General features: G+C 44.8%; 1 protein-coding gene across 1 annotated transcript in view; it reads left to right on the forward strand.

Annotated features, from left to right (window-relative positions):
- ABCA4 (ATP binding cassette subfamily A member 4) overlaps positions 1 to 15,060 on the forward strand; it is a 152,478-nt gene that overhangs the window by 118,661 nt on the left and 18,757 nt on the right. The window contains exons 33-38 of the mRNA XM_068964606.1: positions 3,031 to 3,136; positions 3,271 to 3,345; positions 3,601 to 3,770; positions 5,674 to 5,851; positions 12,251 to 12,366; positions 13,368 to 13,515. Of these exons, the coding sequence (XP_068820707.1) occupies positions 3,031 to 3,136; positions 3,271 to 3,345; positions 3,601 to 3,770; positions 5,674 to 5,851; positions 12,251 to 12,366; positions 13,368 to 13,515 (793 nt within the window). The remainder of the gene's footprint in view (positions 1 to 3,030; positions 3,137 to 3,270; positions 3,346 to 3,600; positions 3,771 to 5,673; positions 5,852 to 12,250; positions 12,367 to 13,367; positions 13,516 to 15,060) is intronic.

A 15,060-nucleotide genomic window follows, 5' to 3' on the forward strand; every position in this document is an offset into this window, starting at 1 on the left:
CGCTCAGCCTTCTTCACAGTCCAACTCTCACATTCATACATGACCACAGGAAAAACCATAGCCTAGACTAGATGGACCTTTGTTGGCAAAGTAATGTCTCTGCTTTTGAATATGCTATCTAGGTTGATCATAACTTTTCTTCCAAGGAGTAAGCATCTTTTAATTTCATGGCTGCAGTCACCATCTGCAGTGATTTTGGAGCCTCCCAAAATGAAATCTGACACTGTTTCCACTGTTTCCCCATCTATTTCCCATGAAGTGATGGGACCAGATGCCATGATCTTTGTTTTCTGAATGTTGAGCTTTAAGCCAACGTTTTCACTCTCCTCTTTCACTTTCATCAAGAGGCTTTTTAGTTCCTCTTCACTCTCTGCCATAAGGGTGGTGTCATCTGCATATCTGAGGTTATTGATATTTTTCCCGGCAATCTTAATTCCAGCTTGTGCTTCTTCCAGCCCAGCGTTTCTCATGATGTACTCTGCATAGAAGTTAAATAAGCAGGGTGACAATATACAGCCTTGACAGACCCCTTTCCCTATTTGGAACCAGTCTGTTGTTCTATGTCCAGTTCTAACTGTTGCTTCCTAACCTGCATACAGATTTCTCAAGAGGCAGGTCAGGTGGTCTGGTATTCCCATCTCTTTCAGAATTTTCAATTTATTGTGATCCACACAGTCAAAGGCTTTGGCATAGTCAATAAAGCAGAAGTAGATGTTTTTCTGGAACTTTCTTGCTTTTTCGATGATCCAGCAGATGTTGGCAATTTGATCTCTGGTTCCTCTGCCTTTTTTAAAACCAGCTTGAACATCCGGAAGTTCACGGTTCCTGTATTGCCGAAGCCTGGCTTGGAGAATTTTGAGCATTACTTTACTAGCGTGTGAGATGAGTGCAATTGTGTGGTAGTTTGAGCATTCTTTGGCATTGCCTTTCTTTGGGATTGGAATGAAAACTGACCTTTTCCAGTCCTGTGGCCACTGCCGAGTCTTCCAAATTTGCTGGCATATTGAGTGCAGCACTTTCACAGCATCATCTTTCAGGATTTGAAATAGCTCAACTGGAATTCCATCCCCTCTACTAGCTTTGTTCATAGTGATGCTTCCTAAGGCCCACTTGACTTCAAATTCCAGAATGTCTGGCTCTAGGTGAGTGATCACACCATTGTGATTATCTGAAAGTGAAAGAAAAAGTGAAAGTGAAGTCGCTCAGTCGTGTCTGACTCTGCGACCCGTGGACTGTAGCCCACCAGGCTCATAGGATTCTCCAGGCAAGAATACTGGAGTGGGTTGCCATTTCCTTCTCCAGGGGATCTTCCTGACTCAGGGATTGAACCCAGGTCTCCCGTGTTGAAGGCAGACGCTTTAACCTCTGAGCCACCAGGGAAGCCCCACGTGATTATCTTGGTCGTGAAGATCTTTTGGGTACAGTTCTTCTGTGTATTCTTGCCACCTCTTCTTAATATCTTCTGCTTCAGTTAGGTCCATACCATTTCTGTCCTTTATCGAGCCCATCTTTGCATGAAATGTTCCCTTGGTATCTCTAATTTTCTTGAAGAGATCTCTAGTCTTTCCCATTCTGTTGTTTGCCTCTATTTCTTTGCATTGATCGCTGAGGAAGGCTTTCTTATCTCTTCTTGCTATTTTTTGGAACTCTACATTCAGATGCTTATATCTTTCCTTTTCTCCTTTGCTTTTCGCTTCTATTCTTTTCACAGCTATTTGTAAGGCCTCCCCAGACAGCCATTTTGCATTTTTGCATTTCTTTTCCATGGGGATAGTCTTGATCTCTGTCTCCTGTACAATGTCACAAACCTCGGTCCATAGTTCATCAGGCACTCTATCTATCAGATCTAGTCCCTTAAATCTATTTCTCACTTCCACTGGAGGTTCTAAAACCTCCAAGCAAATAACAGTTTATAACAAGAGCACAAGTACCCTATACCCTGGCATTCCTTGGCCCATTCCATTTAAGGCTCAGGGAGTCTGGCCCAGCCCCAGACTTACCCTGTTCCTGAGGTATCTAGGAGGTTCATGTGGTTCCTGAGGTTTGAGAATCCTCCAGAGACAGTCTACAAGTGAGCTGGCCTCCCTAGGCTCCCTCAGGAACAGGGCCTCTAGAATTAATGTGGAGCTGATGTTGACTTGATTTCCTGGGCAGGCTCTAGGCCATGAAAGTAAAATTCAGCTTTTAGAGTCATTCGCTAGAAAGTAGTGAGGGGCCTCAACTGAGGCAGAAAGGCAGGGAGGTGGGGAGGACAAGTTGAGTCTCTGAGAAATAAAGTTCTCCTCCTCCGCCTCCCCTACTCAATAAGTTAATTTTGTTTGTTGAGAAGTTTGGCTTTTATGCTACCATTGAAGAGTTTTAAGCCAGAGAGTGACACGCCCAGGCCAGTGTTAGGGCACCAGTGTGGAGGATGTGTTAGGCAGGGAGAGACCCAAGGCTAGGATCGCAGCTGAAGACCAGATAGGAGGCAACGCAGGGAGAGGGAAGGGACTCCCTGAGGCAGGGATGGGTGAGAGGCACGAAGAGAGGATGGCAGACTGGGCCAGGTTCAGTGATGGTGAGTCCTGCACACTAGAAGTACCTGCAGAGTATGGAAGCGGCAGAGGAGAGGAACCACTGTTAGGGGTGGGGGAAAGTCAGGGAAGACCTCAAAGAGAAGATAACACAGGACAGATGAGTTGGAGAGGCGCCCAGAGAAACTAGCAGCCCTCCAAAGGCAAAGAGACCACTCGGAGCTCGTGGCGTGACTGGATGCCAGGAATAGGCCACTGGAGGTCAGGCATAAGGAGGGTGAAGTAGGAGAGGCTGGCAAACACCAAGCTCAGAAGGAGTCAGGACTGTACCCTGGAGATAAGGAAGAAGCTGTGAAAAGTTGGTTTGTAAAGTGAAGCCATGTTTCCCACTAGTCCAGACAATTCCTGCAAAAATGCATCTTTTCCTACAGAAACTGAAAGCTATGATAGCCATGAGGTACACACACGGTCACATGGCTCATGACACAGAGCTGAGGACTTCTTGTTCCCTTCTCAGGTATGGAGGAATTTCTATTGGAGGAAAGCTCCCAGCTCCCCCCATCACTGGAGAAGCACTTGTCGGATTTTTAAGTGACCTTGGCCAGTTAATGAATGTGAGCGGGGTATGTAAACAGACTGGAGATTTGGTGGGACTTTCAGCTGGTCACCTATGAAATAGAAATGATCATGAGTGCTAAGAAGAGGTGGTGAGGGGGAGTGGGAAAAACCCTCTTGTTTGTTTTTTATGGCTTTCTAGGGCCCTATGACCAGAGAGGCCGCTAAAGAAATGCCTGCTTTCGTTAAACAACTAGAAACTGAAGACAACATTAAGGTATTGGCCCTGCATGATCTGCCCTAGAGCTAAAAACTCACGTGAGCTGGTGGCTGTTTTATGTTTATTTTCCCAGCTTAATTAAATTCCACTCCTCCTCCTGTTGGAATCTGGCATGAAATGTCTCCCAGCTGCCAAAACCTTCCTCCTGCTCCCATTGTTTTCTTGCAGCTCATTTTTTTCTTTAAACAGCTGCTGTTCGTGCAGAGTGTCCTGTGGAGCAGAGCCTAAGGAAGCCGCCTTTCTGTCCTCTAGGTGTGGTTTAACAACAAGGGTTGGCATGCTCTGGTCAGCTTCCTCAACGTGGCCCACAACGCCATCTTACGGGCTAGCCTGCACAAGGACAAGAACCCCGAGGAGTATGGCATCACCATCATAAGCCAGCCCTTGAACCTGACCAAGGAGCAGCTCTCTGAGATCACAGTGTAAGCCACCATGCCCCCTGCCTCACAGAGTTCTTGTCACCTTCTCCACTCTGAACACTGCAAGAGGCTTTCCACTAGCAGGAGCTGCCAGACTGGATGGCCAGCTTGTTTAATCAGGTGCACAGAAACATAAGATTCCTTGTGCCAAACAGCTTGGCCATTCTTTCTCCTCACTTATTTGGAAAGTGAGCATATGTCTGGTTCCATTCCCTTTTTGCTTTTGGTAACATATTGCTCCTGGAACGTACACAAATCGTCTCCTTTCCATTATCCAAAATGACTGCCAGTAACTGGGAAGTTCAGTAAATCTTTCATCGCCCCAGCAGTAATTATCTTAGATTCCGGTAATTTCCCCCAGACGGTCAGGCTTTGGACCTGTCAACATATCCCTACGTTCCTAAAGCATAGGCTCAGCCTCAAGCAGTAAAAACTTTTGCAATTTGTAGCATGTTTGCGTTATCAAAGGTCTATATTTGGTGAGAACGCCTTTGTTAGTATAAACTCCTTCTGGAAGGCAGTAAGGGGGCCCTGTATACTCCAAGTGCACTGACCATGCCCAAGGTGATGGCTAAACTTGGATCTGAAGCCCTAGGGGCCTTTCTTGGGACACCCACTGAGGCCCTAGACTGAGGAAAAATAGTCTGTGTCCATTCCCACTTAACCTAAGTTTCTCTACTTTCTGCCAAGCCTTTTGAATATGAAATATGAGATAGGAGTCTTGTGATTATAGGGACAGTATATAAAATAGTATATGTTCACTAAATAAGGTTTATAGAAGAGAGTTTTAAGAACTAAGCTTCTATAACCCAACAATTTAGGCTATTTCCTCTAAGCATTTTTTGGTGTTTCCCTCTGATCATTTGTTCTAATCTTACTGTGTGTGTGGATCAAGCTATCTGTCATTTTAACAGGGGCGTCGACCAGCACATATAGTGCTTTCGTGGGAATTAGTGAAAGGTGCTTCAGGTGGTGCTGGTGGTAAAGAACCCACCTGTAATACAGGAGATGTAAAGAGACATGGGTTCAATCCCTGGGTCGGGAAGATCCCCTGGAGGAGAGCGTGCCAACCTACTCCAGTATTCTTGCCTGGAGAATTTCATGAACAGAGGAGCCTGGCGGGCTACAGTTCACAGGGTCGCAAAGGGTTGGACATGACTGAAGCGACATAGTGTGAACACATGTTCCTTTGTCAAGGTGGGCGCTGGCCCACACCAGAGTTCATGGCTTGTATGTGAAGGCTGGGTTAGATTTCAGCACACACTTGCCCCATCAGGCAGATGCTTTCTATCTGATCCAGGAAAGAGTGAATATTGCCAAGCGCCTGCATAACCAGCCTGTTCCTTTCTCACTTAAACTTACATTATAATGTAACATTTCTCTGTGTTCTGATGTGTTTCTTAAATGCGTGATTTAATAATTCATTGCCTTTAAAAATGTATTTCTTTTCACAAACCATATATTTATTTACATAAAAATTCAAGAGTATCTACAGACAAATTATTAGAACTAATAAAAGCATTATAGTGCATGATATTTTTGAGGTAAAAATCCATTCCTATACACAACCAACAAATAATTAGAAAATGTAATATAAAGAAAATGTATCTAGACTTTCATATTAACAGGGAACAGTGTATGATGTTACATACATTGGTTATATATTACATAACCTTAACATTCAACATCAGCCTAGAACAGGAAACACACAAATCTCCACCTTCACCTTGACCCAGCTTGATTTGGACAGTCGAGTGGGATGACAAGCTTCAGGTTAAGCAAGGGGATTCTGGAGGCCGTTCCCTGGGGTGGGGCAAGGACTTTCCAGAGCCTGATCTTGTCCTTCTGCTTCCACTCCTCCTCCTTCACCTGCCTCTCTCTCCCCGTGTCTCTCGTCCTTCTGCAGACTGACCACTTCGGTGGACGCTGTAGTGGCCATCTGCGTGATTTTTGCCATGTCCTTCGTCCCTGCCAGCTTTGTCCTTTATTTGATCCAGGAGAGGGTGAACAAGGCCAAGCACCTCCAGTTTGTCAGTGGAGTGAGCCCCACCACCTACTGGCTGACCAACTTCCTCTGGGACATCGTAAGTATCAGGTCATGGACCTGCTCTCGCCACCCTGGGCCCAAGGCGTTTGTGTCTGTTAAGACTGAAGGAGTACAGCCGGGTGGGGCTCTCATATGGCCAGGGCTGACAGAAGGTGCCACGCCCAGGGCCCAAGCTGGGGAAAGACGCAGGGCGCAGCTCAGCAACTGCAGTGGGGGCTGCCCTACACGTTCTGCACGAGGGGCCTTCTGACCCACCAGAAACATCACTGCTTGGCAGGCCTGAGGCTGGCCTTCCTGGGAATCATCTGGAGCTGAAGAGGTAATCTAAAGAGGTCCTTCACCCTACATGCTCTTCTTAAATCTCACCCCACCCTCAAAGTGGGTAAAATGGAACCGCCCCTGTGGTCGACTCACCATAAACATAGGATATCCAGTTAAATTTAAATTTCAGATAAAACAATGAATAATTTTAGGTATAGTTTATCCTAGTTCAGTTCAGTTCAGTCTCTCAGTTGTGTGTGACTCTTTGCGACCCCATGAATCACAGCACGCCAAGCCTTCCTGTCCATCACCAACTCCTGGAGTTCACTCAGACTCACGTCCATCGAGTCAGTGATGCCATCCAGCCATCTCATCCTCTGTCGTCCCCTTCTTCTCCTGCCCCCAATCTCTCCCAGCTTCGGGTCTTTTCCAATGAGTCAACTCTTCGCATGAGGTGACCAAAGTATTGGAGTTTCAGCTTCAGCATCAGTCCTTTCAATGAACACCCAGGACTGATCACCTTTAGGATGGACTGGTTGGATCTCCTTGCAGTCCAAGGGACTCTCAAGAGTCTTCTCCAACACCACAGTTCAAAAACATCAATTCTTTGGCGCTCAGCCTTCTTCAGAGTCCAACTCTCACATCCATACATGACTACTGGAAAAACCGTAGCCTTGACTAGACGGACTTTTGTTGGCAAAGTAATGTCTCTGCTTTTCAATATGCTATCTAGGTTGGTCATAACTTTTCTTCCAAGGAGTAAGCATTTTTTAATTTCACGGCTGCAGTCACTGTCTGCAGTGATTTTGGAGCCCGAAAAATAAAGTCTGACACTGTTTCCACTGTTTCCCCATCTATTTCCCATGAAGTGATGGGACCAGATGCCATGATCTTCGTTTTCTGAATGTTGAGCTTTAAGCCAACCTTTTCACTCTCCACTTTCACTTTCATCAAGAGGCTTTTTAGTTCCTCTTCACTCTCTGCCATACGGGTGGTGTCATCTGCATATCTGAGGTTATTGATATTTCTCCCGGCAATCTTAACTCTAGCTTGTAGCTTGTGCTTCTTCCAGCCCAGCGTTTCTCATGATGTACTCTGCACAGAAGTTAAATAAGCAGGGTGACAATATACAGCCTTGACGGACTCCTTTTCCTATTTGGAACCAGTCTGTTGTTCCATGCCCAATTCTAACTGTTGCTTCCTGACCTGCATACAGGTTTCTCAAGAGGCAGGTCAAGTGGTCTGGTATTCCCATCTCTTTCAGAATTTTTCAGTTTATTGTGATCCACACAGTCAAAGGCTTTGGCATAGTCAATAAAGCAGAAATAGATGTTTTTCTGGAACTCTTGCTTGTTCGACCATCGAACGGATGTTGGCAATTTGATCTCTGGTTCCTCTGCCTTTTTTAAAACCAGCTTGAACATCCAGAAGTTTACGGTTCATGTATTGCTGAAGCCTGGCTTGGAGAATTTTGAGCATTACTTTGCTAGCGTGTGAGATGAGTGCAATTGTGCGGTAGTTTGAACATTCTTTGCATTGCCTTTCTTAGGGATTGGAATGAAAACAGACCTTTTCCAGTCCTGTGGCCACTGCTGAGTTTTCCAAATTTGCTGGGATATTGAGTGCAGCACTTTCACAGCATCATCTTTTAGGATTGGAAACAGCTCAGCTAGAATTCCATCCCCTCCACTAGCTTTGTTCGTAGTGATGCTTCCTAAGGCCCACTTGACTTTACATTCCAGAATGTCTGGCTCTAGGTGAGTGATCACACCATTGTGATTATCTGGGTCATGAAGATCTTTTTTGTATAGTTCTTTTGTGTATTCTTGCCACTTTTCTTAATATCTTCTGCTCCTGTTAGGTCCATACCATTTCTGTCCTTTATCAAGCCCATCTTTGCATGAAATGTTCCCTTGGTGTCTCTAATTTTCTTGAAGAGATCTCTAGTCTTTCCCATTCTGTTGTTTTCCTCTCTTTCCTTGCACTGATCACTGAGGAAGGCTCTTTTATCTCTCCTTGCTATTCTTTGGAACTCTGCATTCAGATGCTTATATCTTTGCTTTTCTCCTTTGCTTTTCGCTTCTCTTCTTTTCACAGCTATTTGTAGGAGTTTATCCTAAGTCCCCCTCAAATACTGCATTCTTACCCAAAAACATTTATCAGTTTTTGACCTGAAATTCAAATTTAATTGCATGTTCAACATTTTTATTTGCTAAATCTGGAAACCCTATCCAGGGGCCTTATTTTGATTTCCCAACCAGATCTTCATTATATTAGATGAGCTACCACTTCAGAGAACATGAAAAAAAAGCTATATATCAAATCAGAAGCAGACTACTACCTCAGAATCAGAATTGGTGGGGGAAGAAAGGGGTCAGGATGGGCTACTTTACTACAGGTTACAGGGTCCAAATGACTTGACAGCAAAGGTCTGGTTATAATGTGGGAGCTGTTTGACACCAATTCCTGTCTATTCCAGGCATCTTGGGACCAAGATACTTTGTTTTATCTCAACATTCTAAGACTAACATGAAGATGTTAGTCTTCCACTTCATGCGAAGATAGAATATATCATGATGGAGACCAACACAACCTTTTCCACTATGATTTTTAATAATGATGACAGATTTAGGGTTTATGAAGACATGATCTCTTCTCTCTTACTCAACTTACTAAGCAGCCATCATTTAACAGTATAAAACCAGAAATCACCGGTAGCAACTAATCTTTTCTCTAGCTTCTGTCTACCTGAGGAAACACTTATGAACACATGGGGAGGAGGTCAGAGACCGTAAGCCTCCCTTTGAACAAGAACATCACTTGTAGTCACTCATATTGGCCTGTGCTTTAAACATGAGAGAAGCTAGGCTCTCCTGCACTGAAAAGCTATTAAAGTTCTGGTTTTGCATCCTATTTTTTTTAAAAAGACAGGAATAGAATTTACAGCTGAGGCTGACCCACGCTTGTGCCTGGCTATAGACAGAGATCTCTGAGCCTAAGGAGAAATTTGTGGACAGAAAGACAAAGTGAGTGTCTGAGTGGGAGATGATTCTAGCAAAGTAGACACTTGGCAGTCTAATGAAGAGCTTGGAAATGGTGACTACGATGCCAGCAGGCTTCCTGATGCTCTAGAATTTTAAGAATGGCCTGGAATCAATTCAAGGAGCTATATTGTTGGAACTAAGCACCCTCGTTGGCCAATGGTAAAAAGATAACACTGGCCTGGAGGTCATTGTTGAATAAATGAACAAACACGTTGTTTATATCATTCACTCAGCACATATGTGATGCTGTAAGTTATTTTTAATATATCATCTGTTTTTCTTTTCTTTTAAATTTTGAAATAACCACAAAGTTATAAAAACAGTGAAAATACAGTTTGAAACTTTTTTCTGAGCCATTTGAGAGTAACTTCCTCATAAGACGCACACACGCACACACACACACACACACACACACTGCCTTTCGTTGCCCTGTCCCTTCAGTCTCCGTCAGCCTGGGATGGATCCTCCCTCTTTCCTTGACACTCGCGACTTGACAGTTTTGAAGATCGTAGACCAGTTGTTTTGCACAATGTCCATTAGTTGGGGTTTGCCTAATGTTGCCTCATGATTGGATTCAGGTCATAGCAGCGCGTTTCATGAGTGGATGCTCTATCCTGCTCACTACATCCTATCAGGTAGCTTCTAACTTCAATTTGTCCTATTACTGATGATCACTTTTGTCACTTGATTAAGATGGTATCTGCTGAGCTTGTTCGCTGTAAAGTTACTCTTTTTTCCTTATAATTAATCAGGATTTGGAGAGAGGTGCTCTGAAGCTAGGGCTTCCCTGGTGGCTCAGTGGTAAAGAATCCATCTGCCAATGCAAGAGACATGGGTTCTATCTCTGGGTCAGGAAGATCCCTTAGAAAAGGAAATAGCAACCCACTCCAGTATTCTTGCCTAGGAAATCCTATGGACAGAGAAGCCTAGCAGGCTACAGTCCATGGTCTCACAAAGAGTTGGACACCACTGAGCGCGCGCGCACGCGCACACGCACACACACACACACACACAGAAGAGTCTGATGGGCTAAAGTCCGTGGGGTCACAAAAGAGTGGGACATGACTGAGTGACTAAACAACAACAACAGGCATTTAAAAATTATTTCCACATCTCCCTTGTCTTTCCAGAGTTTGAAACCTAAGTTACCATTAAATAAAAGAATTAAGTAAGTTCTAATTCGATATCAATTTTCCAGGTTACTAAATATTTTTCAATGAAAAATATTGGGATATCAATGATATTTTTAGATGGCCTCCACAATAAGATGAGAGGAGTTATTTAGAAATTTAAAACTTCCACTAAAGAAAACACAATTTTTAAAGTTTTCTAGCCTCATGGAGTCCTCCTGAAACAGAGTAAGTTCCCCAACAACAAAGTAATCTTTTAAATTTCATCCAACACAAAAGTAAAACTGTAATAATACTCAAGAGATTGCTTTACCTCAAAGAAAAAAAAGATCTGCAAGGCAGCTGAGAGGTCACTTTCTTCAAGTCTGTTTCTGGAACGTGGACATCAACCATACACAGACACCTCCTTCCCCAGGACATGACTCAGTGACTAAACAACAACTTTGAAGTTGTGTAAATATCCTGGTTTTTTTAAATCAAACTTTCCATTTATTCATATGTTTATTTATGCTTTTATGGAGTCATGGTTCCTGTGTTAATCCAGATTACAGTCTGATACCTTTCTTACTGATTTTGGTGCTCTGATTATCCCCAGTTTGGCCAGTGGGATGTCCTCCAAGCCAGCTCCCATGCCCTTTTGACTTGTGTCCACATGTTCCTTGAACTCATCCAAGTTCTCTGCCCAGTCCTACCCTGGAGTCAGTCATCTCCCCAAGGAGTTCTGGTTCCTTCCAGTGGAAAATGTCCTTCAAAACTGAGATCTTGGTGGTGAATATATTCCTTGCCCCTGGGGTATCAATGGTCCCAGGCCTTCACAGTGGAGACAAGATGCGCGTGTGAGATGTGAGATCTAGGTGAGATGCGCGTGTATATACATAGACATGCACACAAGTACATCTAGACTTCATCTATATGCTGAACTAAACTGAACAATTGTTGCTTTATTGCTATTCAGTCACTAAGTTGGGTCCAACTCTTTTGCAACCCTACGGACCGTAGCCTGCCAGAGTCCTCTGTTCATGGGATTTCCCTGGAAAGAATATTGGAGTAGGGTGCCATTTCCTTCTCCAGTGGATCTTCCCAATCCAGTGATTGAACCTGCCTCCACCATTGGCAGGAGGATTCTTTACCACTGAGGGACCTGGGAATCCAACAAAACTGAACAAAACATTCACTAAAAAACACCACTAGTTCCAATCCAGCACTACAGGTTCACTCTGGTTTCTGTTTTTACATATTTGTAGCTCCCTTCTCCAAACGTGAAAAACTGGTTGCTATTGCCCTTGACTCATTTACCTGCCTGAGCAACACACCTGTATGTAGTAAGTTCCCCATCTCTGCCTTCATCCTCCCCACTGTGTGGACACCCTCCTCTCCCTCCTCCAGCCACCCGCCTTCTTGTGCAGGCCCTCTCCATTCTGCTCTGGCTCTGATATAGCACACCAGATCAGCCCCCGTAAGGACACCATCCTGACCCCACCTGGGGCTCCAGCACCCCATACCAAGTCACCTCCATGGATGTCCTTCTTAGGTTCTCATTCTGCTTGGGACCATTCTGACTCCTCCCCTGTCCTCACCATGGCTGCCCGCCTTTCCCTGTCCAGCCTGATGGACTAAATTCTGTTAAGAAGAGAGGGGAGGGAGTGATGTAAGACCAAGGATTATACTATAAATTTTTCTGAATTCTGGAGACATGCTTAGAAAGTAGAATCAACAGGACTTTGAGACTGATTAGAAAGAGGAGAAATCAAGTGGAATTTTATAATTCATTGTTCCAAAAGATACAACTGAAGGTTCCCTTTGTAGGGAAGTGGGGGTGAAGCAGGGTAGGAGGACGAAGGACACCTTTACAATACATTTGCTAGCCAAGAACTGTTTATACAAACGGAATCAGAATCCCAAACTGTAAGTACTGGAGGAGCCTGGCCCAGCCCGTGTCTTACTGAATGAGAAACAGAGGTGCAGAGATTAAGGGCCTTGCTCCTCTCTTCTCTCTTCAAGATGAATTACACTGTAAGCGCTGCGCTGGTGGTGGGCATCTTCATCGGGTTTCAGAAGAAAGCCTACACTTCTTCAGACAACCTTCCAGCCCTTGTTGCACTGCTTATGCTATATGGGTGAGTTGTGTGGGCCATTAGCTAATGGGAAGGGAAGCCAGGGCTGACAGAAAACCTGGGTTTCCAGTGTCGAGATCAGCTTCTAGTTCCTGGCGGGGTCTGCGGCTGCTGATCAGGAATCTGGCTGGCTTCTGTTTCTGACTCCATGCATGGAGCTGTTCCTGCAGCCCAGGGCACTCAGGAACAATGGAGATGCCCCATATGGTTTGAATCTTAATCTTCCTCCACTCAAACTATGGCCTGACAAAAGTCTGAGAATCCATCACTGCCCAGTTCCTCACTCAGCTCTGACTCTCATTCATCTGTGGTCAATCTGTCCATCTCAGTGTCTCCTATACCAAGCCAAAAGTTATTTGTAACATAGAAGACTACAGCTGAAAAGTCATTCCTGGGTCAGGACCAGAAAATAATGCAAGGATTAAATCCAATAGAATTACAGAGCATACAACTTTATATCTAAGCCCACCACTTACTATACATATAACTGTAGACAATTAATTCACCTCGCTGGGGCCTGAGTTTCCCCATCTGCAAAATGGAGATCAGGATACCTGGCCCTTCCCAGAGTAATGGCCTCTATTCATCTCTCTTAGAGAATTCAGGAACAAGTGTGAATATGACATATCAGCTCCAGTGAGCTATGAATATTAGCCTGTTGGAATCTCAGCCCAGCTTTGCTGATCCAGACTAGAATGGAAAGTGTTGCAGGGTAGAGAATGCTCCTATATATTGTGTAAGGCTTTATAATCTACAAGGCACATTCACAGCTCCTCTCTCATTACTCCTCACAAAAACTCCACGAGGTGGTCAGGAAAGGCATTGTTTGTCTCCATTCAAAGATGAAGAGCAAAAAGCAAGGAAGACAGTATCTCTTTGGTTCCCCTGGACTCATCAGTGCAGACATACCACCCCGTGTGAGAGGGGGATGAATTATACCTAGGGGCACAGCAGGTGGGGTGGAAATTGGAACACCATCAACTGAATTGTGTCATTTCACACAGGTGGGCAATCATTCCCATGATGTACCCAGCATCCTTCCTGTTCGATATCCCCAGCACTGCCTATGTGGCCTTATCTTGTGCTAATCTGTTCATTGGCATCAACAGCAGTGCCATCACTTTCGTCCTGGAATTATTTGAGAATAACCGGGTAAGTGTGCCTTTCTTGGCTTCTTTGTTTAGTTATTAGGACACTAGAGAGTGTGTGAAGGTCAACCAGAGCCAGGGGCAAACTCTGTGTCTGTCAGTTCTTAGTGTGTAAATGAATGTTGCTTCTTCCTTTCCTTTATCCCTCCCTCTTCCCTTCCTTTCTTTGTTTCTTTAAGCTCCTTGTTCATTCATATGCTCTGAATGTCATGGTTTTCTGGACCCTTTCTGCAATTTATAAAAGCCCTTTCATAATTCTAAGCTTTTAGATCTTACTTCTTCAAGAAAGTATCCTTGGGGACTTTGGGTCTTAGGTTTTACACACACATATACACAATGTAAAGCATTCATGTCATTTCAGAATTTAAAAAGAACAGAAAGGCATACATGAAAAGTCTCCTCCTTATTCCTGTTTCCCACTTGCCTAGTTCCATTCTCCAGAGGCAACGTTTGGTTTGAATTTCTTAATGTATTCCGGAGTGTGTGCATGGGTGTTCAGTATGCTGACATATAAACAAATGCATGTATGACCTTTCTCCCAATTTCATACGCATATTGTAACAGAATAATATGAAGATTAATCCTGAGATTAGGGTTAGGAATTTGTAGCGCTGAATGACCCACTTCTATGAGCTGTGCAGTGCAGTTGTCACACGCACACCCCCAGACTGCTCCTTGCCCAGCAAGACCTGGCAGAATGAATACTGGTTTAGTGGCAGTGCCCCAGGGCTGTCTTTGCTCTGCACTTGCTCCCCTGGTCCTCTGTGTCTGAGCCCTGGCTGTCCTGGAAACATTCCCGAGGATCAGTGGGCTCTTCCGTGTGCCTGTGTCCCCAGCACCTCTCTTGCCTTTCTCTCTCTCGGAAGGTCTTTGCAGTTGAGAGGGTGGGCACCAGCCAGCACATCTGCACACCTGTCCTGTGGCCCCTCTCCCCACGCCTGCCTCCAGGCCTTGCTGGGAGGACCCAAGGCAAACCTGCATTAACCACCCAGTCGCATGGCTTCCTGAGAGCAACTCTTTCCCTGACCTCATCAGGCTTTCTGTAGCCACTAAGCAAGAAGCAAAACCCCAGCTGTCCCATGACTAATAAGAAATGTACCACATCACAGTCAGACCCCAGAAAGGAGATGGATGAGAACAGACTCCACTAATGACTGGAGCATCCTGGAAGACTGAATATGCTGCTCTTTAGAGTTGCTTCTGTCACAGGCTCACAACTCTCCACATCTTAATAGAGTGTGTTACTTCAAAATAAAAGCTTCAGTTCAGTTCAGCTGCTCAGTCATGTCTGACTCTTTGCGATCCCATGAATCGCAGCACGCCAGGCCTCCCTGTCCATCACCATCTCCCGGAGTTCACTCAAACTCACATCCATCGAGTCAGTGATGCCATCCAGCCATCTCATCCTCTGTCGTCCCCTTCTCCTCCTGCCCCCAATTGCTCCCAGCATCAGAGTCTTTTCCAATGAGTCAACTCTTCACATGAGATGGCCAAAGTACTGGAGTTTCAGCTTTAGCATCAGTCCTTCCAAAGAAATCCCAGGGCTGAT

Source organism: Capricornis sumatraensis, chromosome 2 (assembly GCF_032405125.1).
Source record: "Capricornis sumatraensis isolate serow.1 chromosome 2, serow.2, whole genome shotgun sequence".
NCBI classification, from domain to species: domain Eukaryota; kingdom Metazoa; phylum Chordata; class Mammalia; order Artiodactyla; family Bovidae; genus Capricornis; species Capricornis sumatraensis.